The following is a 27,340-nucleotide window of genomic DNA, read 5'->3' on the forward strand; positions in this document are numbered from 1 at the left end:
TGCGACTGTCACCATGAGAGTTATCAGAGAACAAAACTACCACTGTGCTGATTCTTGAACACCTCCTGGCCCACTGAGATGCTATGGTACTGAGGCTCATGTGGAAGACCTGCTGTGACCTTACGGAATATGAAAAGGAATATGAAAAGGAAGTCGGCGGCCACTTGTGTGGACAAGAGAATACCTTTCTTGCTCTTGCACCACTGTGTCCCCCTTCTTCCAGAAAGACAGCGCCCTGGGGGAGGCCCTGGGTTTACAGTCCAGGCTCACCAGACTGCCCACCTGGGCCTGAACCAACTTCTTCATGGGATTCTTTGAAAAATCCGGAGCAGAGGCTGAAAAGAATGAAAGAAGAGAGAGAATGAGAGATCATCGATTTAATGAGCACTGGATCATGTTTTTAACTTCCTGTAAATCTGAAAGGTTGACAGTACAGCCGTGTTTAGATTTAACGTGACAGGCATGATGTTGGCACCAGATTTATTTGATTTATGGTGCACCACTCACGGGGTTTCACTGTTAAAAAAGAAATGTGTGCTATGGTGTTTGGGGCAGGCCTTAAATCTTGAAACAATTACTTTATGTAGGAATTTTTAATGTTGACTGTAAAGGCTTTAAAATAGCTCACTGAACTAAAGGAGATCACTTAGTACAGAAAAATTTTAAAAGCTCATCCCATGAAGATGGGGTTAGGACTTATCTCTGCTGACTTCCAGAGCACAGCACTTGGATAACCATTTGTGCAGAGGCAGTCTTGTGCACTGTACAAGTGCTGGCAGCCTCTATGTCCTCTGTCCACCAAATGCTAATATCACACAAGGGCCCCATCCCTCCCCCTACTTACAACCACCAATACTATCTCCAGGCATTTCCAAATACACTTTGGAGCAAGACTGTATTCTGTTGAAAGCCGATGCGCTACCCCATCAGGGCTTTGTTACCCTCTGGCCATAAGGATTGGTCAGTGATAAGCAGATAGATGCATAATGACTCAAATCAGGCTACCTGATGCCACTGACCGCAGGGCTAGTGTTTGAGCTTAAGCTATTAAGAAAGCCATCATTTTTTTTCCCATGGATTGACTATGATAATAAACTCAATTTCTTGGGAAACTTCACATGGAACCTAATACCAATGATGATATTTGCACCCTAGATCAAGTTAGGCTGAAATCTGCAGTCTCCATTTAAATTGCATAGACTGATGAACTCCTTCTTCCTCCCCCTTTCATTCCCTCCCTCTACCTCCCTTCCTTCTTTCCTTGCCTATTTTATGCTATGCCATAACAGGATAAAATGTTGAATTTTCCATCATTTGCAATGTAAGTGTCCTTTGGGAAAACTGTCCTAAACATGATAAAACATATCATTTCTCCTCTTATATCTTGTGCAACAAGAAGAAAAGAATTCATAATTCAGTTAGTGAAACCTTGGCTAATTAAGGCTTCAGTATGTCCAGTATTGGACGAGAATAAAGACAAAAGCAACCCCTTTGCAATCAAATGGTATTGATTCCAATTTTGGTATTTGCTTTGATGGCCCATCAGCAGGAAAGGCCCAGATCACTTTTGCGTTAAGAAGCATTCCTTCACCACAAACCAGGAGCTGGACAGAGACTGGGTCACGCCAACACTTTCTTCCTTCTGTGGATTTACTTCAACTTTTGGTTTCTAATTTTGTCCCTCATTACTACTTTTCCTTAGAAATCATTCAAATGCATGCTTTGGTTAGAAACCCTGAATAATCATGTTTGACACTCTAAGTGTTACTAGATGCAGGAATCCAATATGTAAAGCACATATTTCAGTTTCTGGCAAGAAGGGAGGATTCAAGAACAATGAAGGGCAGAGAAAACTGGTCTTACCAACAACCTTGAGTTCAGCACTGGAATAGACGAGGCCATGTTTGTTTTCTGCGATACACTGGAACATGCCAGAATCAGTCACATTTAAGTTTGATATTGTAAGGGCACCGTTTTCTATCTGTATTCTCTCCTAGACAATAACAAAAATGTCTTGCGCATGAGCAAAATTTTAGAAGAAAAAAATGAGCACTACTCACTACCATTTCAATCAGACACAACACGTCTACCTTTTCCTCAGTGTATTAAGCGGGCTCACCTGAAATTGAACCTTTTCCTTCTTTGAAAGTTGAGAGACACACTGTAAATATGAATTAGCATCATATAGCCCCAAAGTATATTAGTAAAATAAATAATAAAGCCAGAAATAAAATGTGGAAGTCCTTTTATTTTTAACCCATGTTAAAGTTTCAGACTTTAAAGGATGTTCCATTGTATCAACTGAAAAGATTTTCACTACAATTTTTTAAAAACCATGTGAGTTGGAAAATTATAAATTTATTGTATAAAAAGTGTTCTTGAAAACACACATATTTACCAGGGTTTTTTAAAGAAGTATGGATAATTATGTCTTGAAGTGCAAAGGAACATAATTGGCTTAGTAAAAAAAAAAAAAAAAAAGAGCCAAGATTACATAGCTAGAGAGCGAAGGTGAATCAGAAAATCAGTGCTCAGGTAACAGGGCAACCGAGTAATAGATATAACAATTATTCTCCAGAGGCCATACAAGTTGAAAAACAGAAAAACTTTCTCTATTTGATTAAAGGAAGACCTTCTCTGGTTTCAATACCAAAACCATAGTGTATTATTTTATAGACTAAGTTCACAAAACCACAAATCACCCTTGGCCAATGAAAATATGCAAAGTTGCAAATATCTTCTCATTGGCAGACTGGGTACTTGACTGGGTTATTATTCTCCATTCATTTCACTCCTGAGATACAAAGGAAAAGAGTGAAAACCACCAGTCACTTTTGGTAGTGGGAACTAGAGAAAGCATTCAGGTAACACAGAGCAGGCTGAGGGCAGAAAGACAGGCAGGCTGTCTTACCTCAAGTACCAGGGCATCTCCATTCTTCAACCACCGGTAGGAGGGCTTGGGCTTTCCACTTGCCCGACATTCCCAGTAAAGACTCTCCTCCACAGCCATTTCCACATCTTTTATGAGCTGAACCAAATGAGGCTTTGCTGTAAAGCAAACAGCAAATAAAAAATAAAAGCCTTATCCAGGTAAGTATAAATGAATATTAGGCTCCAGGTAACAGATTAAAGTGACCAGGAAGACAGAATCATATTTAATCCACTAAGTATCTACTGAGGGGACGTATAAAATTTGAAGATGGATGCTGTGATCTCTCATTCCCTAAGCCAAATTCATTAAGCTTCTAATTCAGTTTTCCAAACTCTTCCATCTGTATGATATTCTTCAGGTGTCTTTTAATAGAGAGTAATGCAGGTACACAAAGTTGATTTTTTTCAAGTGTATTTCTGAATTATGAGATCACAAGTGATGACAACTTAATAAGTGATTGACAGTAAAATGCTGGTCTTCATTAGGAACTAAATATTAATTTTCATAGGAAAAAATTTCTATAACTGAGTAAAACAATTTCCATCAAGTTAGAAATAACTCATAATTAAATACAAACCAATAAACATCTCAGGAACCTCTGAGTGAATTAAAATGAAACAGCAAAAGATGGATAAATTGGTTTCACTTGAATCATATGATATTTTTACCGGAAAGAGAAGAAAATGATGCAACTTAAATTATGTATGCAAATCAGTTGGATCGAGTAGATTAATCATTTCCATTTATGTTTTACAAGGTATTTGGAAATTCTTTTTACAGATGAAAGCAATGTGCCACTTGCCATGGAAGCCACTAGATATACACAGTGTATTCTGCCAAGTCTCAGCTTGCAATCTAGATCCCAAACTGGGAGGTGAGATGTCTTACTGGTTTCACGTTGCATTATGCATGCGATGTGTACTGTGGAGTTGTATTTGCATTCCCCATATGGAAGAACAGTTTATCTATTTCTATTTAATTGCGACCATGGGAAGATTTGTCTCTCCATTTCTATCTCATAAAATTGGTTTTTCGTAAATGAAATTGAAATGAAACTAGGGCTATTTAGCTTTTACCAAAAATGTACCACCCTAAGTTTTTCCTTGTTTATTTTTTGTTGTTTTGTTTTTGTTTTTTATCTGTTTTATATAAAACTACTTGCCCAATATGAAGTATAGTTCAGTCCAAAATCACTGTTCTCCACTTTATATTACAACATGTTTTCCTTTTTCAGGAATTACCATGCTGAAATGGAATGAGATCTCAAATAAACTCATGGATAAGATTTTGATGGAGATTTGAGTTTCCAGCAAAAATTTCCAAGCAATGTCCATATTAGTATTCTTCTTCTCCAAATGGGAGTATCATTTGCTGGACCAAGCCAACCCTGGGATTATAACTGTCACATTAATCACAGTTTCCTCCTTTATCCATCACATGAGATCCAAATATTTTATCAGACCACGTTTTACATGAAATATTAGGACAGAGAATTACATGGCATTTATTGAATGCACAATCTTAGTCTTCTAAAATGGAAACTTCCATAAAACTCTGTCTTTAATTTATGATTTATTTCTTAGGTACATATCATATTATCTATAAAACAGACTAAAGCAAGAGTCTACCTTCTTTATGAGGTACAGCAGATGCTATTGGTTTTCTATTGTGCATTATTTTCTTCTTTTTCTTATTTCTAAAATAACCTCATGTTTTCATTCTCTCTATGTTCACCTTTCCCATAAACCCCAAGGAAATCCACCTTTCACTGTGTTCCAGAAGGAGGATCTTACATCAGTTTCCCTTACAGTGATTGCTTTATGGGTAAACATGCAGCCAAAGGGATCTGAGGAGCAGGTGGCTAGACACCTCATCCCTCCCGCCACTGGTCTGCTCCTCACTGTTGGTGGCCATTTTGGATTATAGCAGATGCCAACTTGTGGAAAAAGGAAAAGGACAAATGAGGAAAGAAAAGTAAAAATAAGAGACTGAGCCACAGTCTGATGACAAATTCCTGTTTCCCATCATCTGAGACATATAGTGCTTTATGATTGAGGCAGGGATTCTGCTACAGAGGGGTAAAGACACTGCTGAAACATGAAGACAGCTGGACTTTGCTGTGCACTCTCTCCACGGTCACTTCTTTTCCTGGGAGGGAGGAAAAAAAGACACTAGCCTACGTAGGAACAAAGGTGACTTCCTTTGTGGGGGCTTTTGAGCTGTACATCCATGTAAGTTAAGTGCTCATCTTCTCCTTACCACCGCCACCATTCCCACATTTCCCCATCAACTGAGACCTGGACACCTGAGATGCTTCCCTCCATACCCAACTCCTTGTGTCAAAGAAGAGACAATCACAAGACAGAAGGACTTGCGCTACTAGTTCAGGTCTGTGTTTTATCTCTGACAGATCATAAAAGCTCAAGGCAACATAACAAGTATGGATCTCGTCAGAGCTGTTGCTTTCACAGACTTCAGATTTTTGATGGGGACCTGAGAAGCCCTACCATTTCAGTAACTGTCTGTCTACCCCACTCGTCCTTGTAACATCCCTGCATGCTAACCAGGTGTGCACTGCACACTGCTTCAGTTCTCAGTTTCCAAAACAAATAGACCATAATGCAATTTGCCTTTCACAAAATTGGTGAATGCGCACTAGTTTTTACAATGTCTATAATGATTAAATTGCAAATTCGTATTCAATGAGCTTACATTTATACGTATTTTACAGATGCAATTTGTAAAATCATGTATTTATACTTTCTAAATCATATTTTCATCAAAACCAAGGGGCTTGTATTTTTTTAAAACAAAAGGAAATTGGAAATGAATTTTGAAAAGAAAAAGACAATCTAATTTTCCTCCAAAGAGACTCCAAATAAGGGTAACATTATTATTCTTTCCTTATCCAAATTGAGCAGTACATCAAATAAATGTGATTACAAATTAAAGGCAGCAAATAGAGTACAAATACATTATTGTACAGGACCAAATAATACTGATAAACTCAACAAGATTCTGAGTTTATTTGGATTCTCTGATACAGTAATTGTAATTCTTCCCAGTAGGCAATTTTTTCTGCTTAGAAAAAGACAAGAGAACAGAGTAGGGAAGAAGAGCATGAGAAGATGACTAACATTAAACAGGGATGAGAGGTGGGAGGGAAAGGGAGAGAGAAGGGAAATTGCTTAGAAATGGAAGGAGACCCTCAGGGTTATACAAAATCACATACAAGAGGAAGTGAGGGGAAAGGGAAAAATAATACAAGGCGGAGAAATGAATTACAGTAGAGGGGGTAGAGAGAGAAGAGGGGAGGGGAGGGGGGAGGGGAGATAGTAGAGGATAGGAAAGGCAGCAGAATACAACAGACATGAGTATGTCAATATGTAAATCAGTGGAAGTGTAACTGATGTGATTCTGCAATCTGTATACGGGGTAAAAATGGGAGTTCATAACCCACTTGAATCAAAGTGTGAAATATGATATATCAAGAACTATGTAATGTTTTGAACAACCAATACAAAAAAAGATATAAAACCTCCTTTCATAGAGAAGAGAGCAGACAGAAAGGAGATCTGTCTCCAATGTATTAAGGGTATGAAAGGTCATTCTTAAAAAAGTATGAAATACTTCATTACCATATGAATTATTTTAAAATGCAAAGGGAATAAATATCCAACCTATTGCATATTTTTATTTCTTTTTAATTCCTTCCTGCCATGACAGATGTCCATCCTCACTGAGCAGAATAAGAAAGAATAAAATGCAGAACAAGTTAAAAATGGAGATTCTGCTACAATCTCCCCACAATTTGCAAATCCAATTTGCCCAAGCCAGGGATGCTCACCATAGTAGGTGAGACGCCCTCTGGCCACATTTTTTCCTCGTGAATTCTCAGCGATGCATTCATAGGAGCCTGCATCTTCCTGCTGGAAGGTAGGGATTTCAAGCACACCATTGAACTTCCTCAATTTGATTTTGCTGGGGAAAGGCATCCCATCACTTCTTCTCCAGTTAATCTGGGGTACAGGGCTAAGAAGAAAATCATCAATTGGTTTGCTATTGTCTGGAAGCCTTTTGGACTTGAAAAAAAAAAAAAAAAAAAAAGCTTTGGTTAAGATAGATCCAAAGTGGTGGGTTTCAAATGCATAACATTCCAGTTTTCACTTACGCACATGAGGCCAAAAGATTTAACCCTTAAAGTTGATATTTTAACAAAAATAAACTGCATTTTTCTTGACTAAATTCATGATTTACAGGAAAAAACATAAAACGAAGCCTAAAATATATAATACAACAAATGGACACGAGAAAGAACACCATTTTAGTTCATGAAATTAGGCAGGCATAGTAATTTTCTCCAAATCATCTTGAAAATTTCAAATTACATTATATATGTATACTATATATGCATATTTTTTCCTGCATTATTTCCTTCCTTCTAAATGTAAGTAAATTTTAGAAGTAAAGGGGAGCCTGTCACAATCCACCCCAATCTCCTACAGCAACCCAGTGGTAGAGCACACAGACGAACATAACAAAACTTACTTTCCAAGGGCAAAACATTCCAATTTCACAGTTGAACCTTTAGCTGCCGGGAGAGTTTCTGGAAACTGAACTTCAATTTTGGGCTCGTATTCACCCATCACACCTGTGAATCCAGAATATTAAGTTGATAGTGCTGCCTTTGAAATTGCCTTGTTTTCTTAAATGAAACTTTATTTTGCTCCATGGGGAACTAGCTTTCTGCGGTGATTTAAGTCACTCACTGGTGCTAACCTGGCTCAAACATGCAACATTAATAAGCACTTAAGAACTTGGAATTCTCAGATTCATAAGTATTTACAAGTTGTCCCATTACAGGGAACAACGCGCATTTTATACTGTAGAAAATGGGAGGTTTCTGTCACTCTGTATTCAATGTGGATATTTGTAGTCAAACTGAAATAAACAATGAATGCATTGAGACTTCCTGAAACTTCCTAAGGAACAAAAATTATAGTGGAAAATTTACTTCCCCAGTAGCATAGACACCAACCTTAAACTTATTAAATGGCTCCCTGGAGTCAAGAAATAGTGACTTAATAAACAGGAGAGGTCAAACTCAATTTTAAGGGCCTGGAAGGTGTTTCCATACTGTGTGTTCTGGCATTGTGCCCTATTAGATGTGACTTAGTTAAAATAGGTCCCTAGCTAAGGGGCAGCAAATCTGCTCCCACTGCTGCTCACAGACTCTTAAAACAGCAGCCATGGAGGTGTTGATGAAGCAGATTTTTAATTTTGTTTTTCAGTGATGCCTTTTAATCTCTAAAAAAATACTCAGCGCTTTAGGAACCTCCAGCGGGCAAGTCAGAGCAGGTGACTTCCTGGGCTTGATGGGAACAAAACCTGGTCCCAGCTCTGGGTCCTCAGGCCTGCTTCAGTGCTCCCCTGCTGCCATCTTGAAATTCTTCATGATCTTTAAATGAGGAACCCCTGTTCCATTTGGCAGTGGTCTATGAAAGCTATGGAGGAGGTCCTGAGTAAGGATTATGTAAAGGACCTAGGGTTTATATAATTATTTCTGTCACCTACTCATCAATAATCTTTGCCCCCTCTGACTGATAATTTTTCCAGATATATTTCTCACTTTTCCTAGCTTGCTTCTACCTGTAGTCAGGACCCTATTTGCAGTCAGAGGACACTGAAACATTTCCTACCATCAGAGCGCAGCATCAGGGGAGTGGGGGAGCCCAGCACTCTGGCATGCGTCACCATATTTGTCACTACGCAGGTGTAATTCCCCACATCAGATGGCTCCACCTTGGCAATGTAGAGGTGCCCTGTCTCTTGAGAGACGAATCTCCGACTATCTTCTTCAACAAATGATGGATATTCATTGAAGATCCAAGCATAGGATAGTTCTAACAAAAGTTGGGAGAGAGAGAAATAAATTCCATGATTGAAGTCAGTTTCTCACAGGAGACCTGAAATATACAAAATTACCTTCACTTCAAAGGCATGCTGGGTGGTTTTGCTGTGGTACCAGAAGAGAAAGAGATGAAATGATTCTGCATTCCTTCTCTGCTATGATGGAAACAGTTGATCAGCATCCTCTGGGAGCCATGATATTGCTCTCAGCACCACCTCTACTCCACAGGCCTCCTAACCAGCCTCTGGCCTGGGTCTTCCTCCCTTTTAGCCTGTACTTCTGTACTGTGCATTCTATGCTATTTCAAAATTACCAACAGAATCAAGGCAATTCTGACATCAATCTTTGCACAACTTTCTATCTTCTTGGGAATAATGCATAATTGCTTAACCTCAGTAGGAGTCCCTTCAGGGCCAAGTCCCTGCTCAAAGTCTCTCAAAGCCTCTCTTTTTGTTTCCTTCACTTTCAACATTGTTATTGTTTGGATGTGCAGTGCCCTCCCCAAACTCCTAACTTCATGCAGAAATATTCAGATGTAAAATGACTAGATTGTCAGAGCCGCAATCTTAACCATCCATCTTACTTTTGATGGACTGACTGGGTGGTCACTAGGCAGGAGGGGCAGGGCTAGAGGAGGTTAGTCGCTGGGGGTATGTTGTGGAAGAGTATATCTTCTTGCAGTAGGTTCCCCCTGCCCTCCCTCAGCTTCCTGGCTACCATGAAAAGCGCAGAACCTCTCCACCAAGTTCTGCCCATCTCAGGCTCAGAGCAGCCTCTCAAACTGTGAGTCAAAATTAACTTTCACCTCCTCTAAGTTGTTCTTGTCAGATATTTTGATCACAGTGACAGACACCTGATTAACAAACACCAAACCACAGTCTGCTGACTTCCACAGGGTCTGCAAAATTTCTCTCCAACATCAGGAATCAACTCCTCAAGGAAGATTTCCTTAAAGGTCCTTATCTCGGTTGGGATCCTGTATAGGGCAACCCAAGGCATCTTTCAGGGAATGCATTTATCACCCAAGAAGTCATGACCTATTTACTTATCTGTCTTCCTATCATGTGATAAACAAGTAATGCTAATTTTACTCCAACTGTTTCTCTTTCTCCTCAAATTAGGAGTGGAAGTCAGTCATCAGGCTTCATTTCCAAGTTCTTGAAGCATCCAAAGGCATTTAATAAGTCCTTGATCAACACTTGTTAATTAAGGATGAATTCATGCTACTGACTATGCAAGTAGAGTCTGCTATGAGTGTTTCCATGAACTTCAGGGCCTATGAAAAGCAACTTTATGCAGAAGAGCTCTTGTTCTCTGCAATAACAGGGGCTAAGTAATACCATGCTGCTTGGTTCTAGTTGGCTGAGATCGTTCAGATGCCAGTGGGTATTGAAGCACAGTAGCTGTGGATGGCTCCTGGACTCCTACTTCTCTGCACAATTTTTTTTTTTTTTTTTTTACAGTTGTATTGACCTTACCGTATTGGTTAAATAATGTAATGTTTTCTTGAAAGAACTTTTGGAAAATAGGTACAAATAAAAATAACTAATAAGTGACAAGTTCAAAGGCATTTAATGTATCATTTCGATGGTTAAAGATCTTTGAATGTGGTAGGGTTAGGGACAGGAAACCATTATACAGATCAGACTGGGCCAATGTGTGTGATTTGGAGGAGAACTAGAATAAGTCGAAGCAGAGTGACAGGTGACAATCTTGCATGACTAAAGAACAAACCTGGAAGGACAAGAGAACTCTCAGCAAAAAAGGAATAAAAGCACTGCAGGTACAGCCTAGGGCATGTGAAAGGCCAAAATGGAAAAAGCTTGCCAAGAACTTGGAAATGAAGACTGATGACTGACTTCCACTCCCAAAGCAAACATAAATGCTCGGTGTCTCCCAAGATCAGCCAATGAGCCGCGAAAGGAACGCTCAGAAATCTAGTTTTAAGGTTGAACTGATTTTTCAGTCATGTTAGTAAAGCATGTTTCATGAACGTCTAATGAGTCAGGCGCTAGGTTGTGAAATATGAAGTTGTCTACTGAGTTGTATGAAAATAAAATGTGTTGCAAGCCTCCACCCAGTAGTTACTCTCATGCCTACACTGATTCCTATTTAACCACCATTACAACAGTACTGAATGAACTATAAAGACAAATAATGCTGATAGAGTAGGCTGAATTTATTCTGTAACTGTTAAAACTAGCAGCTATTGTTATCTATAGCCCTCTGGGGTCTTTCTGCTGCTCTCAGTATCCAGACCTATGTAACATCCCCAATGCCCACAGCCTCACCATGCTTGAAGGGAGGCAAGGGAATGTGCTCTTCTTTCCAAAGTGTTCTGTATGTGAAATCAATATGGCTGCCCTCTCTCTTTCCTGAGGCAGCCAGAAACTTCTATGGCTCCCCAACATGGAACACTTTTACTGGGCATTTCGATTAAGAAGTCAACTTATTAAACTAATTTATGTTAAAATGAGAACAGGTGATGGAGAGAACTCATAATCTGCAGCAGAAAATTCTGGTAAATTCATACAAGAGAACATCAGAGAGCAACGAGAATACAGGGACAATAGCTTTGTGCAACAAATAACCCAAATGTAATTTTAACTGAAAACATTCAACATTAAAACAATATATGTAAGACTATATTTATAGGCTTTCTTTTAATTCTAAAATTAATATTGGTAATATTTAAATGCTGTTAAAGTGTTCTATTATTATAGAGATTATGATGGTTTTGTCTATATGACATAGGAATGGTTGTTAGGAAAAATAAAATGAAGAAATCACATTAAAATCATTTTGAGTTTGTTCCCTAAGTGCACATGAATACATAAATATGGAAAAAATCCAGGAGATGACTCTGGCAGACAGAGATGTTCCACTCGGGTGTCATTTTAGGAGAACCCACCACATAGAACACAGTTGACCCCAGCCTTTGCCTGCAGTCCTGTGGGGGGTGGCCACGCACCCCCAGGGTAGCGCAGAGCTTTCTGACTGGCACAGGATTTCTCCAACTGGCAGCTGTGGCTCGAGCACCCCATCACCATGGCCATGGTGTTCTCGGAGCTGGGCAGCAGTCTTTCTTCCTGTAAGGCTTTCCTCCTCTTTCTTTGTACACAGATATGGGAACCCAGTATCTGTGAACTCAGCCTGTTTCTGTGCTGTCCCCCTCACCCTTCACAGGTACTTCTCCAGTATCTTATTTTTTTTTCTTCAAGTCTAATCTTTTAACTGCATTATGACTTCTGCTTTTAGGGAATCGAGGAGACAAAGGTTGCTGAAATTGAGTCACAGACTCTTCTGTATTTGGAATGTCCCTCCCTTTGGATCTGCAGGAAACGTCCATCTGCAATGATTTCCTTTCCTAGGGATCACTTCCTCTCTTCACTTTCACCAAATTGATCCCTAGGCTCTCCAAATATGCACAGCCTGACCTGACTGACAGATAGACCTTGCCCTCCAGACAAGGGAGGATCATGGGCAACCCAGTCCACAGTAGCATCCACTGACCCTGTCCGGATGCCCCACCACAGGAAGAAGAAAACAATTCTCCATTTATGGGGCCCTCACCACTGTGGTGAGGCCCCAAACCTCCCACATAACTTGAAAGAGCTGCTGAATAATAAAATGGTCTTCCTCTGTAACAGCCTCAGAAAACCAAGGCAGTAAAGATCCTCAAATGGGATGAAGAAAAACTAACATGATTTTCAGGAAAGATCAGGAGAAGAAACAGCAGAAACAGGAAGAGCAGAGGAGCACTGGGGCTAGAAGCGGTCACGCTGAAATTCGAATCTGAGACGGAGGCAGGAAAGCAGAAGTATGCCCTTGGAGTGCTGGGAACAATGAGGTAAACGTTTGAGAGAGAGTTTGGGCCTAATGCTGGTGTGGCAAACACAGTATCTGCCCCAGAAGTCCACATCTTATCCCTGAAACCTGGGAACCTGTAACATGTCACGGCAAGAGGAACATTGCAAATGGAATTAAAATAAGGAGGTTGAGATGGGAAGATTGTCTTAGACTTCATGGGAGGGTCAAATGTGATACTAAGGGTCCTTAAAGAGAAAGGCAGGGTGTTTAAGGCCAAAGAAAAAAGGATGTACAGAAAGAAGTAGGTGAGGGAGTCAGAGAGAGGCATCTCAAATGTTGTGACCTGGGATTGAAGACAATGGGAAAAGCCATGAGTGAAAAACTGAAAGTGGCCTATGGAGGCCAGAAAAGACCAGGGTCTAAATCTCCAAAAGGAGAGTGGCCCTGCCACCTCCGGACACCTCGATGTTAGTGCCATTCACCCCTGTTGGACCTCTGTTCTCCAAAACTGTAACACAATAATTGTGAGTTTTTATAAGTGACTAAGTTTACAGTAATTGGTTACAGTAATGACAGGAAACTAACATAAATGATACCAGATAATAACAATTGAGAATTTATAATGTGCAACACACCACGCTAAATGCTCTAGATAAAATTTACAAAGGAAAACAAATGAGCAGAGACAAAAAACTGGAGGAAGCCTGTATTAGGAAAGCCCAACGCAGAAGCAGGCAAGATCAATGTAATGCAGGGAGGGAGTATCAGAGTATTCAAAATGAGGCAGATAGATATCAAACTACAGCAGCTCAAACCAAATGAATTAGTGATTTTTTTTTTTACAGAACTTCAGACCCTTAAAAACTCATGGAAGAGAATCAAATCTGCATTTAATATGGTTTTGTGTCATGAGAGGTCTGCAGAAATTTGTAGCACCTACCTTTGTTTATAGACTTTGTCTTTGAGATGCAATGAAACATAACTTTTATGTCTTAGGTCTGCACTAACTTTTCATTTATTGCCTGCATGACAATGTTAAAATATATAGGGCCTCACTCTAAAAGCAGTTGAGAACTGTGTGATATATTGCATTCTGAATAAAGTAAAAAGTACCTGTTATAATACTATCAGAGTTTACTTATCATAAAAATCTGTATTTGCAATAAACGTTAATTGTATACTGCAATGGAAAATATATATCACTTCAGCATTCTTTGGAGGTTTTTCAGGATCATTTTATGTACTATGATAAATAAAAAGCTGTAATAAAAATGGTAATTTTATATACTCAAATGAGCTAGACTTTACAGAACCTTTCACAACCTCTTGAGTAAATCGTAAGCACATTATGCCAAAACAACATGGCCAGTGGGCTCTCTATTAACAATGCTATGTGAATATTAGGAATATGAAATATTTTTTATTAGCTAAGAGGATTTACCGATCAAAGTCATAAATTAGGAAAATGAAGTACTGACAATCTACTTTGTAAAAGTAATATGTGATGAATGATTTCAGTTCTCTGGCCACACTCCTACCCAGGTCACTCAAATATAAAACCAGTCAGTTTAACATGAAATATGTCACTCTAGTGTTTACCTGCAGAAATATTAATACACATGCTGCTGGCACTTAAGGGTTTATTTCTAGTTCCATTATAAAATTCCATTATGAGGGAGATTTAATCCTTTGCCCAGGCATTTTCTAGAAGAAATTCTGTCAAACAAAATTGCAGTTTGGCAAAATTGTAAAAGTCACTTGGGCCATCTTCTGTGGTGCCAACTGGGAAGTCTGACCTACTTTAAAACAAGACATGTTTAAAAGTGTGTGCAGGTCTGCCTGATGTCAGTCAAGATTCTTGTCACTCACATAGCTGGGAAGAGAATTCTGCTCCAGTGCTTACAGATGACACTTCCTGGGCAGAAGGTCTGTTGCAGTACATATTCAACAAGCTAAAACACCATGATGGAAAATGGGAGATGACTGAAGGTTTGAAGGACAAATGGCCAGTGGTCAGGAAGACGTCTATACTGAAGGGTGCAATGTAGCTGGCCTGCTAACATGCCAGGGAGTCCTTTCAAAACCTGTTTCATAAATGGTTACTCTGGAGGCAAGATGACCATAGAGAATGGGTTGCTAGTTCAGACTATAAACATCTACCAAATCCATTCTGATCTGGAGTGCCTCTAAGTCGGACTTGTGTGGGTGCTGAGATAAAGAGAACCATGAAAGGAACCGGATTTCCTTTCTTCCTTCTTCCTCACGGCTGGTGTGCACTGGTATGGCCAGGGGTCAAGACTAGACTCTTGCCTCCTTTGTAAACAAAGCATTTTGAAGCAAACTCACATGCGTTCAATCACTCTGGTCTGCCTGTGGCTCCTAGCATGCCGTGACTGTAGAATTGAGCAGCTGCAGGGAGGACGACATGGTGGGTAAAGCTTTCAATATTTATCTGACCTTTCAAGAACTTTTCTGACCCCACTCCAGGTCAGTGTTATCTAAAGACCAAGTTAAGAGCCTGGCAATGTCCTTGCTGTCCTCCGTTACCATACCAGCTCTTTTTTGTTGGCGATCATGTTGTCCTGACTCCCTCAGGGAGCTCCTGCAGGTCCCCTGACATGGGAGTACTCCACAACTCCAGTCTCTGTCTCTTGTTTTAGTGACAGCCTTACTGAGCACACGTGGGCCATTCCACAAGGTCACAGACCCATCCAGTAGAGGATGCAGTATTCTGACACACTCTGTTACCACCATTTTTAGTCCCACCCTTGTCTTTTAGGATTGTAGTGTTTTCTGTGGGTGCCAGCCTCATCCATCCTCCTCTGACTCTCCAAGGCACTGCCATCCCTTGTCTTTCTTTTAAATGCTTCCTGCAGGAGGCTTTGCTCTTAACAAGTGACTCCATCGTTTTCCTGGTCCCATAAGGATCTAGCAGCATCTTTGGGATGATCAAGTGAAGCTCTTTCCTCCATATTTGTTAGTGTGGAATCACAAAGAGCACGTCTAAAACCATTTTATGTATTTGTGTGCATACATGAATTCTTTTTCTCATAAAGGATTTATTTATTTTAAATTAACTTTCCTTTTCTAATCTCCAGGTCAAGTTATATGGGTAGGATTGAGCCTGCCCTTCCCTCTTTCTCCAAGGAGATCTCAAGATGAGGTGTTGGAAGTTTGGGCCATACTCAGTGACTCTCAAAGCATGATGTTCCACAACGGCTTGGAATAAATGAGGAAGACAAGCAAAACCACTGCAAAGCATTTAGTTCCTTCCACAAGCTGCCCAAGAAATATAGCAATTGCCAAAGAAGAGACTTTAATTGTTCATAGGGAAAAATGAGAGCTGACCAGATCGACACAGAGTTACTGTGATGCTTTATGAAGACCTGGCAATTCCCTCAGGTCACAGACCCAGCAATTACCATAATCCCCAGCCTATACATAGATGGACTTGGTGTAGAGGGAGGGGACTTCAGAAGAGAACCCCAAATGATAATAGTGGCATTTAACATAGAACACACTTTGTATTTTTTGCTATGCTTCCTCACCTTTGTTATAAAAATGCACCTTTTCCAAAGAATTCAGATTCAGTGAAAAACGGGTTAAAGCAATCTGAGAGGAGCTCCAACCAACACAATGCAGGAGACTAGAAGTTTTGTTGCCAATAGCTGCCTGAACACTCAAATGAAGCGTTCTGCGGTGGCACATGGTGCACCTGGCATGCGCCATATGACATGCATGTTGGTATGCACATCTCACATATTCACTAGAGCGCTGTATGGCTGGCACCTACACTTTCTTCTGTACTTATAGAGAACAATGGATGACTTTTTATAACTTCAGTGACAGTAAATAACATTTTCTTTTTAAGTAGAGTCCAGGAGAAAGTAAAGAATCTTACAGCTCATGGGAGTGCTAATTGGAGCCAATTATAATTTGATTGACCTGCCTTGCTATTAAAATGATATGCAAAATTTACACTGCCCTTGCAAAATGGAAATTTTCTTCAGAACAAGCTAACGGGAGGAAGCCCACCCTTTAATGAGTCCAGAGGTGGTACTTTTGGGCTATAATTCCCACATCAACCCTCACAAGCTAATTCTGGAGAGGGGCTGTAGAGGGCTGCAAATGATACAAAAGAACCCTGTAGATGGGGAAAATGTGCAATAAAATAACTGAAGTAATTAAGGACTAGGGAATAAAGGAACAGCATCACAATAACTGTCCATTCCTCATTAGGTCTCATTTTCTTTTATGAAAATTTAAACTCTTTTTAAGAAATGTCATGGGACTCAACTGTTCTCTTGCTGTGTGGCTGATTTTTTAAAGGCAGAATAAAATGTCCATTTTCAGCGGTAAATAAAAATGAGGTCATTAGCAGAAGATGAAGTCACCCTGCCACATTGTCTTCTTACCGGGGATAATAAATGACCCCTCAGGACGTTGGAGAAATTTATGCTTTATTCCTGTCTTGCTTACACCCATTTATACACCCACATGGAGCACTGGCCCTCGCTATCAGTTGCACATCAAACCTTTCATCAAAGCAAATTTAGCACCATTTTAAAAGGAAGCTTCATCTTTCTGATCTAAATTTTCCAAATGACTAGATAAATAAAAGGTGATGGTTTCATTGTCAATTACACTATGGAAACAGTGCAAAAGCACCTGACTTTTAAGAAATAGTGGCTATTTAATATTTGATTAGAAAAGGGCAAGCAATTAAGCCTGAATATCTGAAATAAACATGGGAATGAGGAAAAGCGATACCCAAATAAATCAATAATCAAAAGTAATTCCTGTGTGTCCTCCTACTTAGGAGGGCTCTGTCAATGCTAATTTCTTTGGACTCAAAAGATAGGCTGGAGATTTCACACAGCATCGAGTTCAAGTCAGATACAGAAGGCACTTAACAGGCTCTGAGGAAAGTGGTAGAAAACAGAGTTGGAAAATCAGCATTTGTGCTACCTCAAGGTCTCTGCTTCTTATGCAAAGTAATAAATATGTACTCTTACACACGCATTGGTTCGCTGCCCCCACAGTTTCTAGGCCTCCACTGTCTCTGCTATGCAGAGATATAAGGAAAGATCTATATCTATCTCACCATTGCACTGTAGAAATTCCTTGCAAAGTCTGGGAAACAATGACAGCAGCACTTTCTGCAGTTTTAATAATTCAGCCCTAAGAAAAGGCTACTGGTGTTAAACAGGATATGTGTGCATGTGTGTGACCATTCAATTTCAAATTTCTCAGAAATGTCTTATTTGTATTGTGTTTGAAACTTATGGGAACTTTTCAGCTCTTTAATTTTAATTGACAATAACTATATATTTTTAAATGAGATATGACATGATTTTCCATAGAGGTATATAATGTGAAATGGTTAAATCAAGCTGATTACTGTATCTATTAAGTTCACTATCATACTTATCATAATTTATAAGTATCATAGTTATCATTAGTAAAAGTACCATATACTAAATATTTCATGGTGAGAACATTTAAAATCTACTCTTTGGGCAACTCTGAATTGTAAGATACCTTATTTTTAACAATGCAATAGATCTCAAAATCATAATCCTCTGTCTAATGGAATGAAACTTCTCTCCCTTCGACCAACCTGCCCATTCCCCTGTTTCACATGTGGTAACCCACCATTCTACTCCCTGCTCCTATAATTTCTATTTTTTTAGATTCTACATATTACTGAGATCATGCAGACTTTGTCTGTCTGTGCATGGCTTATTTCACTTAGCATAGGGTCCTCCAGTTCTGAACATTCAGTTGCAAATGACAGAATTCACTTCTTCTTAAAGACAGAATGTTATTCCTTTGTGTATACATACCACATCTTCTGGTCCTTCTACCAGTTGAAGGGTGGATTCCATATCCTGGTCCTTGTGAAAGATGCTGCCATGGACATGGGAAGGTACCTCTGTCTCCAGAAATGGTCTCATTCTCATCTTTGATTGCAACTATTTACTACACTGACCAACCAGCATATTGATAAAATTCTCATACTGCTATTACTTTACATTAGATGCCTTTTTATTAATCTCTCCCTCTTTATCATACACCATAATCAATGTAAAGAATATTTTCTGGACAAGGAAAGATTCATGACTAAAGGAATGAATCTTTGTAGCATACTCACAACTTCTATTTTCTTTTGGGGAAAAAAAAAGAAAAATGAAAGAAATTAATTCAATTAGTAAATACAAATGTTGCTATAGTTCTGGGACAACTGTAAATAGAACCATCATACTTAATTAAATATTTGGATTGGTTTAAAAGAGTATTCTCCTTTATAACCAATGAGAGCTACTTTATAACAATTGAGAGTAACCCAGTCTCTCTTCCACTATTTGCATTGATCAGGAACAAGGAACAGTTAGATGAAACTTAACTAGAAAATAATATGTTTCTTTTATTCTATCCACACCTTTTACTTATGAGCCTCTTGAAAATGATGGCTGTTTATATCACATGAGATTCTTTAATGTTTTTCTGATCTAAAATTGATTTCTACTAGTAGTTGTCTACTCTTGAAGTTAAAAGGGCTTTCCTTATCTCTTATTTATCAAAATTCCCCCTTATAGTTTACTAATATGCCATTTTCAGTAACAGACCAATATGCTGTGTTAGCCAATAAAGGCATATAAGTAAGAATGGGTGGCATTTGGAGGGGGGCTGTGACCAGGCAACATTGTAACTACATGGTTCTGTATAAGGCAACATTGTAACCATGGGATTCTCTAATGCTGGGTCCTTGCATTGCACAAATCTCAGGTGACTGTTTCTGGCTAATGGATTAGTGACCTTTCTACTCAATTCTCAAGGAGAAAACTATTCTGATTCATGCTCTAATGCAAAAAAAAAAAAAAAAAAAAAAAAAAAAAAAAAAAAAAAAAGAAAGAAAGAAAATAAAAGAAAAGGAAATACAATGCTTCAGTATGATTTGCAAACTGTAGAACAAGTGTCCATTGAGGTAGGTAGAAAGAAAGAAAGAAAGAAAGAAAGAAAGAAAGAAAGAAAGAAAGAAAGAAAAAGAAATCAACTTAAAATAGGCAGCTGAGCTCATTTTGTCCCAGGCAAAAAGGTTTCAAAATTCATGCCATAACTCTCAATTGTTTAAAAGGGAATGGCCTTCTGAATATTTAATATATTCTAAGTATTGTGGTTCCATTTACAGTTGACCCTAAATTGAAGTAGTTTATATTTAGTAATTCAATTAATTCCTGTCATTTGCATTCCCCCCACAAAAAGAAACAACTTAAAATAGAATGTAAAAACACCTGTGCTTTTCTTTAAAAAAATTTTTGTCGACTCCAAATATATTTACCTGAAACAATACCAAGAAAGAAAGAAAGAGAAAGAACAAAGAAAAGAAAATCAATGTAACCACCTGCTCCTTCTTTCAGACATTTCTCTATAAGGCAATTCTAATAAAGGAAGCAGGCCCATTTGTGAAAAGAAAAACCATCATGCAAGTCATTTTCAACCAACAAGATGCAAAGTTTTTCTATCAAGAAAAAAAATAAGTAGACCTGCAGTTGAAGAGCAAAGGGCTCTACCTTGATCAAAGGCAAGAATCAGTTACCTAGGAATTCTGAACTGTTTGACATAAATGTTTACTGTTCCTCTTCCCCATGGAGGAATAGTAAACTTCATTCTATCAACTACTAATTCAATAGTGCACCTTCAATATATTTTCCCTAATGATACTGTATTTCTCTTTTCCATAAATTCATAATAAATAAGTTGTTCTGCTGATTTCCCTTGTTTCCTTTCATTGTTTTTTTTTTAATATGATGTCAGGTGACATAAATATCTCTATTTTTTTTTTTTTTTGCCAATTACAGTCAGGCAGTCGCTGGTCTACAGCATGTGACAGCATTGCCTCTGTTTTAGTTGCACTGTCAAACTCAAATCCTCTGCTACAGAGAGTTTTCCCATCTTCTAGAGATCCTGTTGTTAAGGACCCTGAGAATTTTAACTGCCACACTGGTTTTTTATTGTTATTTATTTCAACAACATATCTTCTGGGCAATTTATGAGCAAGTTAATTTCTTTCACCTCTTTATTTTATTAATTCAATCAGCTGACCCTCATCTGGCAGGCAATGAACTTCATAACTTCACCTTGAGTGTGTTAAATATTTAGACTACATGTTTCTCATCTAGTGACCTCATACCTATGTATCATTTCTAATGCTCATTGACACATGTTATGCTTGGGCTTTGCTAACAATAATAAATGTATTGCTTCTCTGAAGAGAAAGATTTTCAAACTTAAATTAATGAAACTGTTCTTGCACCAATTTGTTCTTCAGAGGAAATATGCAGAAAGGTAATGGGAATAGTCTCAGCAACAAGGATTTGGTCATCAACCCGAGGTGGCCAAATGACCGTGAATGGAGGCTGGGAGAAAGAACAGGAGATGTCCCTCCAAGTCTCCTTTGGGCTCCTGTAAGACATAAAAGGAAGTGCTCCACAACTTAACCAGGAAAACCAGCAAAGATAATGCCAAGTAAGAGAAATCCAGAGGATACAAATATTGTGAGAAAGAGAGAGAGGATTGGAAGAGCTAGTCCTGGGGGCCAACATGCATGGTGCGCATTCACTGGGGACTGTGGAACTGCCAAAGGACTGGAAATCCAGTGTATGGAGGATCCATATACAAGCTGTAGCTGATGGAGAGACGGAACGCTCATGTGTCCTGTAATATACACTGAGCACTTGCTATTTAAAATGTGTGAATTGTACTACAAATAGCAAAACCATGCCATCAGTTAAAAGGTACTAAATCCAGCATATCCTTTGTAAACCATATATGTTCTCTCTGAAAAAATACAAAACATCCATGGCTAGAGGTTTAGCTCAGTGGGAGAACATATGCTTAATATGTCGGAGTCATTCTACTGTATGAGTTACTCAGCTTGATCCCCAGTCAATCAGTAGCAACAATAAAAAAAAAATTAAAAAGAAAAATAACTAGCATTGAGTACCAATTGTGACCCAGATGATAAAATTCTTAATTTATACATATTAACTTCTTATTACTCACCAAAGTGTGTGTATTATCACCCCACTTCACAAATGAGGTAACTAATATAATGGTGGATGGCCATGCAACATAGTAGAGGATTTAAACCTAGGAAGCCTGGGTCAGACCATGAACCCCGCACAGAGCTGACTTCTCCACATAGTCACACATTCATGTGAACAATAAAAAAATTTTGACACTTCAAATGAATTCATCAATTCAGAAAGGTTGGTGACAACTGGTGTTTAAGATCTTCTATATCTACTCCTTCAAAGAGTCAATCTACTTTATTATTTTTTATTTATTGGTTTTTAGTTATACATGCCAGCAGAATCCACTTTGATATAATTCTACAAGCATGGAACCTTTCTTCTTCTAGTTAGAGTCCCATTCTTATGGATGTACATGATGGTGGGATTCGCTATGTTGTTTTCATGTATGTACATGGGAAAACTATGTCGGAGTCATTCCACTGTCTTTCCTTTGCCTATTTCCTTCCCCTTCCTTCCCTCCATCCCCCATTGTCTAATCCACGGTACTTCTATTCTTCCCCTTGCTTATTTTGGGTTAGCTTCCACATGTTAGTCTCCTTTAAATGTATTACTTCTTATAAAATAGTCTAGAGTCATGGTAAAAGTACAGCTATTGGTCATATAAAAACTAAAATTAAAAACAATCATAAAAATCACGACTAGAATCCAACTTTGGTTCTGGGACCTGCTAGGTGGGCAGGTCAGGGCAAGTGTCTCTTCCACTTTATGCTCCAGTTTCCTTGTTTGCAAAGTCAAAATAATAGTAAAAATACCTGTCAGACTGGCTTATTGTATGGATTAAATAATACATTATGATTGTCCCTCAAGATCTTCAGGGACTGTTTCCAGGATCCCTGCAGATACCAAAATGAGCAAATGCTAAAGACCCTTTTATATAAAAGGGTGTGGCATTTGCATATAACCTTTGCATACTCTATTCTATCCCTTAAATGAAATCATCTATATTTATGATATCTAGTATAATGTAAATGTCTTCTAAATAATTGCAATAATATATGGGTACTCCATGCCTAAGATGGGGTTATGTCACTATAAAAAACCAACAACTAGAAATATCATAGGTCAAAATTCTGATAACCTCCTGGACATTAGCAACAGGGTACAGGGTCAAGTCTTGGTAGTTTACTCTCGTGATTGAGTTGCTGACTGAGAGCTGCACCTGGCTGCCACTGCCCAGCACTGAGAGAGGATTGTACTACATAGGTGCATTCACTCATCCAAGGTAATAGCAAAATTCAAAATTCGAAGTACAGTTTCTTCGGAGGGCATATGGCTCAAAAAACTGTATGTGAAACTATCCATCAGTGCATCAGAGACCGTCTGCATTGTTTAGGGGATAATAACAAAAACACCTGCAATGTTCAGTACAGAATTTTTTTTTTAGGAATGTATCTGATCCATGGTCAGTTGACTCTTGCAGAAGTAGAACTCTGGGGTGCAGAGGGCTGCCTTTCCCTGCAGTGTCCATTCAGACACACTTAAGAAAAATGGTGTTAAACAGATGTTCCAGGGTTATGGCTTTGCTTGCATGTCTGTCCTGTTTAACTTCCTCAACCAGAATCCTAAGAGGAAGTCAAGCATTCCACCTGCAGATGTCCTGGGAGAAGCAGGAAGGTAGGGCGGAATAACACACAAGGGCAGTAACCAACCCTCCCAATCCCACCAGAGCAGATCCTACAGGCAAGAGGGCAGGCAACCACCAGGGACCTCAGGATGCTGGCATCAAGGTGGCTTTCTGTGCTCTGTGGGCAGTGAGATGCTCCACAGTGATGAGGTGTGGAGGCTCCCGACTCTCAAGACCAAGCAGGGTGAGGCATGGAGTGTTGTTTTCTAACAGTATTTTGGTTTCACTCAGATAAACACTATTGGATGCATAACAACGATTATATGTAAAACAGCTGAAGGTGGCTATGGTCAGAATAGACTTTCATCAAAACAACTAACCAAATATCTGTGCACAGATAGGTCAAAATAAAAGAATTGTGTAAGGGGGGAAAAACAGAAATAAAATTTTTCTTCTCAGGAGAACAGAAGCCAAGATTTTTTTCTGGAAAAAAAAAATCTTCTCTACCCTGAATAGAAAGTGAAAAGGGCTGAACTTTGATATTGAGAGATATTAAAAATGCAGGGATGACAAAACACAGCATCCTTTCTGCTAAATTAGAGTGACAGTGTGGCATGCGTAGTACAGGCAGGGTTCACAGTACAGGTGGCAGAGCGGAGCAGGGAGTGGGTCTGCCTCTCTGCACGGTGGCGGACCCGGCAGCGATTGGGATTCTATTTTGAACTCGCTTTTGGAAAGATTTCCAAATGGGAACAATCATTTCTAAATGTCAGTTGACTGTCTCTAAGCACCTCGTCACACCCCTGAGAGGACAGGGGGCACTGGCTTTGCCTCTGAAATCAGAACAGCTGCTCATTAAATGCTCATCCCTGAGCTCTTTGTTTTTTGGTGGGATTCAGATATTCAGTGAGAATGAGAAAAAGGTCCCCATTCCACTTAACTTCTGAACCTTGAAGATGACACATGGCACGAAGAAGGATAAGAGACTTAATTTGTATTTAACATTCTGGCATCATACGTATAAAATGGGACCCTGATGATTAGAAATGTTCTTTGCTTTACTTTTGTTTGATGAACTCTCAGCCTGGGGTTAATGGGAGATGTGGAAAGGTGGGTGTTGGGTCCCTGGGAGTCCCATGGCTAACGGCAGAGGCTGGATGGTCTAATGGGGCCTCTCTGTAGAACCCCAGAAACCATAGCAGTGCCAGGAGGACTTCTGAAAAAGTCACTCAGACAAAATCACCTGACTCCTTCTCAAAAGGTGGGTGCCTAACAGGCAGTGAAAAGAATTCAAAGTTAACCCTGATACATTTCAAAGGGACATTAATTTAAATAAGAGTCTTCATTATAAATGCTGAGAACCTAATATGTTAGATGCTTTGGGGGTACATAAAACATCCTCAAATATTAATTAAAAAATTCTTATGATACCAATTGAGAGGCTGTCAAATCATTTATTTTAGAATCCAACTATTTTAAAATATGAGTCTAAAACTGGCTATAAAGCAAATTACAGCATATGAATTCTCAAAGACATTCATGACTGCTCAATATGAAAAAACACCCTAAGATATAGATAAAATAGTTCTGGGAAATGAGTAATGTTTTTATTCTTATTAAAAAGAAGGAGAAGAAGAAGAAAAGAAAACCCTCCCTAGCAGTTAAAACAAAATGAACTTTGGCAATTACATTTATTTTTAATAAGGTTTCCAGATAGGTGAGATTCCAAGGGTCAGCTAAGAAAGAGTCTTTGAACACACAATCTGTCCTTTCTTTGTCTGGAGAGCATGCCACAAAATTGCCATCAGGTACTCAGACAAGCGAAAATTGACTGGCCCTTAACAATCTCAGCAAAGAAAGTGCTGGTGGTCCACATGGTGGGTTGTCCTGGATATAGTCAGAGAACTCAGATTTGATAAGGGCTCAGCCAGCCAGCTCACTGGACTTTCCTTTTTTCATCTCTACGTTAGTTACCACATTTTACTTTAATTATTGAAGCGAATTCCTGCTGTTTTGTGTATTAGAGATCAATATGTGTACTCTTGGCATTTGTCCGACAAGACTGATTAATTTTTCAGTTTGGATGCACACTGTCAACATGCAGCTTCAACTGACTTTGTGTGCAAATTACTGATGGGAGAAATGGAGGCTAATATTTTAAATAAAATTTTAATTATTAGAAACGACTCACTTATCTCTCAAATACTATAGATTTTGGTAGACATTTATAGACAGCTTTATGAAACTGCTTCTGCATTTGTCAAAAGACTAAATAAAATTAAATCTCGCTGATAGCATCAGTAAATTTAACAAGTTGGATTAATTTTGGAAGCTATTTTAACACAGGGATCAATAACCAGGAGGTTTTTCTGCTTCCATGAAAGAAATCAGGTGTTCATGCTTTCTCCTGGCTAGGTCATGCCGGATTCTGATAAAGACCTAATAAAAATTATTTTATATAAACTAACATGATAAATAAAAATAACTTGCAAAGGGATGTTATTTTTGTGCTTTACATGCTTGCTTTTACGTATACTGGGAAGACTATTCAATAGTAGTAAAAATTACAACAATAATAGTTGAAGTAGGTACAGCAACAGTTCACAGTTCATCTGCTACATTATTAAGGTTACTTCCCAGCCTCCCATGACACAGGGTATGATATCTTTACTTTGTGTCAACTCCATACTATAGACAGGAGTACTGGGGCCTATAAAGAGTAAGTAAGACCTTACTCATTCAAGTAGGGGAAGTAAAATCTGCACCCAGTCAGATTCCTAAGTCCTACTCTTCACAGCTACACAGTTCTGTATCTACTGACTCAGTCTTTCTGTTGTTTTTCTTTCTCTTGCTTAAACCCAAGATCTTTTCCATATGCCAAAGAAAAACAGTCTGAATATTCTGATACCAAACCTAATGCATTGGAAGCAAGCTTCCTTATTCTCTCTGAAATAAATAATGAGCTCCTGAAAGACATAATTAAGATTCCTGGGAACATGCACAATAATCATTTGCAGGAGTCAACACTAAACCATTGCCTTTCTTTAGATGTCCTATTTTTAAATTGATCCCCTACTCACATGCCTCCTTCACCTCTCATTGTAGTTAAAAGTTACAGGGAATTACATGCATTGATCTTCAAAAAGTACTGTGTGAACTATAGAGAACAAAAATGGCATTTATTAGCCAAGCGATCTCATTTAGGAGCCTGACTCCAACAGTTGACTCCCAGCTCTAATAGACCTGGATTCCCAAGACCTGCAGCACTTGACCTGGGGTGGAACTGGGGCACAGAATGTAAGCTTTTGTTAAAGGGTTTGACTATATGTACAGAAGACGAATGTTAAACAATTCTAACGGCATGCCATTTTATACTTTATCTCTGCTGAGAGTCTGCTTTTTTTTTTTTTTTGAAGAAAAGCCTATTTCATAACAGAATAATTGGCTGCAATTCCACAGTTCTCTATGTCAATGTTCCTCCATCTATAGGCCCCAGAAAGCTTTGAACTGTACTGTGGGGAAAAAAATCAAGAAATAGACATAAACCATTTGGAAGCTCCACAACACAGTCTCAAAGATAGGCATCGGAGAGCAAGCAGAAAAGCAGAAAGAATCGGGGACAGAAAGCACTCCTTCCCTGGAGAAGTGTGCCTTGTCATCTCGCTGGCAAAACAGCCACAGCCTGCTAGGCAAATGGGGCCGGCCCCACATCCTCCCTAGCTGACAGTATCCACCCACCATATGTTCGTCAAATACCTGCTTTACACTCAGCTTTCTCAATACAAACTCCACCATTGTAAGGGTGGCAATGGAATTGCAAGAAAAGTCAGATTCAGCAGTGCTCAGACGAATGGGCATATGGAACTGGGCAAGCAGGATTATGATATGAAGGTTAATTTAGGTGAAAAGGTACAATTAAAAAGGCATCACGTAACTCCGAAAGTCTTTTCTTTTACATTTATTAGTTTCTCTTCCACTACTCTATTCATCAAGGTGTAAAAGGAACCCATTCCTGGCTATGGAAT

At 38.9% G+C, this 27,340-nt stretch overlaps 1 protein-coding gene across 1 annotated transcript in view; it reads right to left on the reverse strand.

The window, feature by feature from the left end:
- CNTN3 (contactin 3) overlaps nt 1-27,340 on the reverse strand; it is a 335,296-nt gene that overhangs the window by 82,369 nt on the left and 225,587 nt on the right. Inside the window, exons 6-11 of the mRNA XM_081276337.1 lie at nt 8,632-8,835; nt 7,481-7,583; nt 6,780-6,964; nt 2,912-3,048; nt 1,864-1,993; nt 185-335 (exon numbers count right to left, since the gene is read on the reverse strand). Coding sequence (XP_081132463.1) covers nt 185-335; nt 1,864-1,993; nt 2,912-3,048; nt 6,780-6,964; nt 7,481-7,583; nt 8,632-8,835 — 910 coding nt within the window. The remainder of the gene's footprint in view (nt 1-184; nt 336-1,863; nt 1,994-2,911; nt 3,049-6,779; nt 6,965-7,480; nt 7,584-8,631; nt 8,836-27,340) is intronic.

Source organism: Spermophilus citellus (assembly GCF_964194105.1).
Source record: "Spermophilus citellus genome assembly, chromosome: 19".
In the NCBI taxonomy this organism is placed as follows: domain Eukaryota; kingdom Metazoa; phylum Chordata; class Mammalia; order Rodentia; family Sciuridae; genus Spermophilus; species Spermophilus citellus.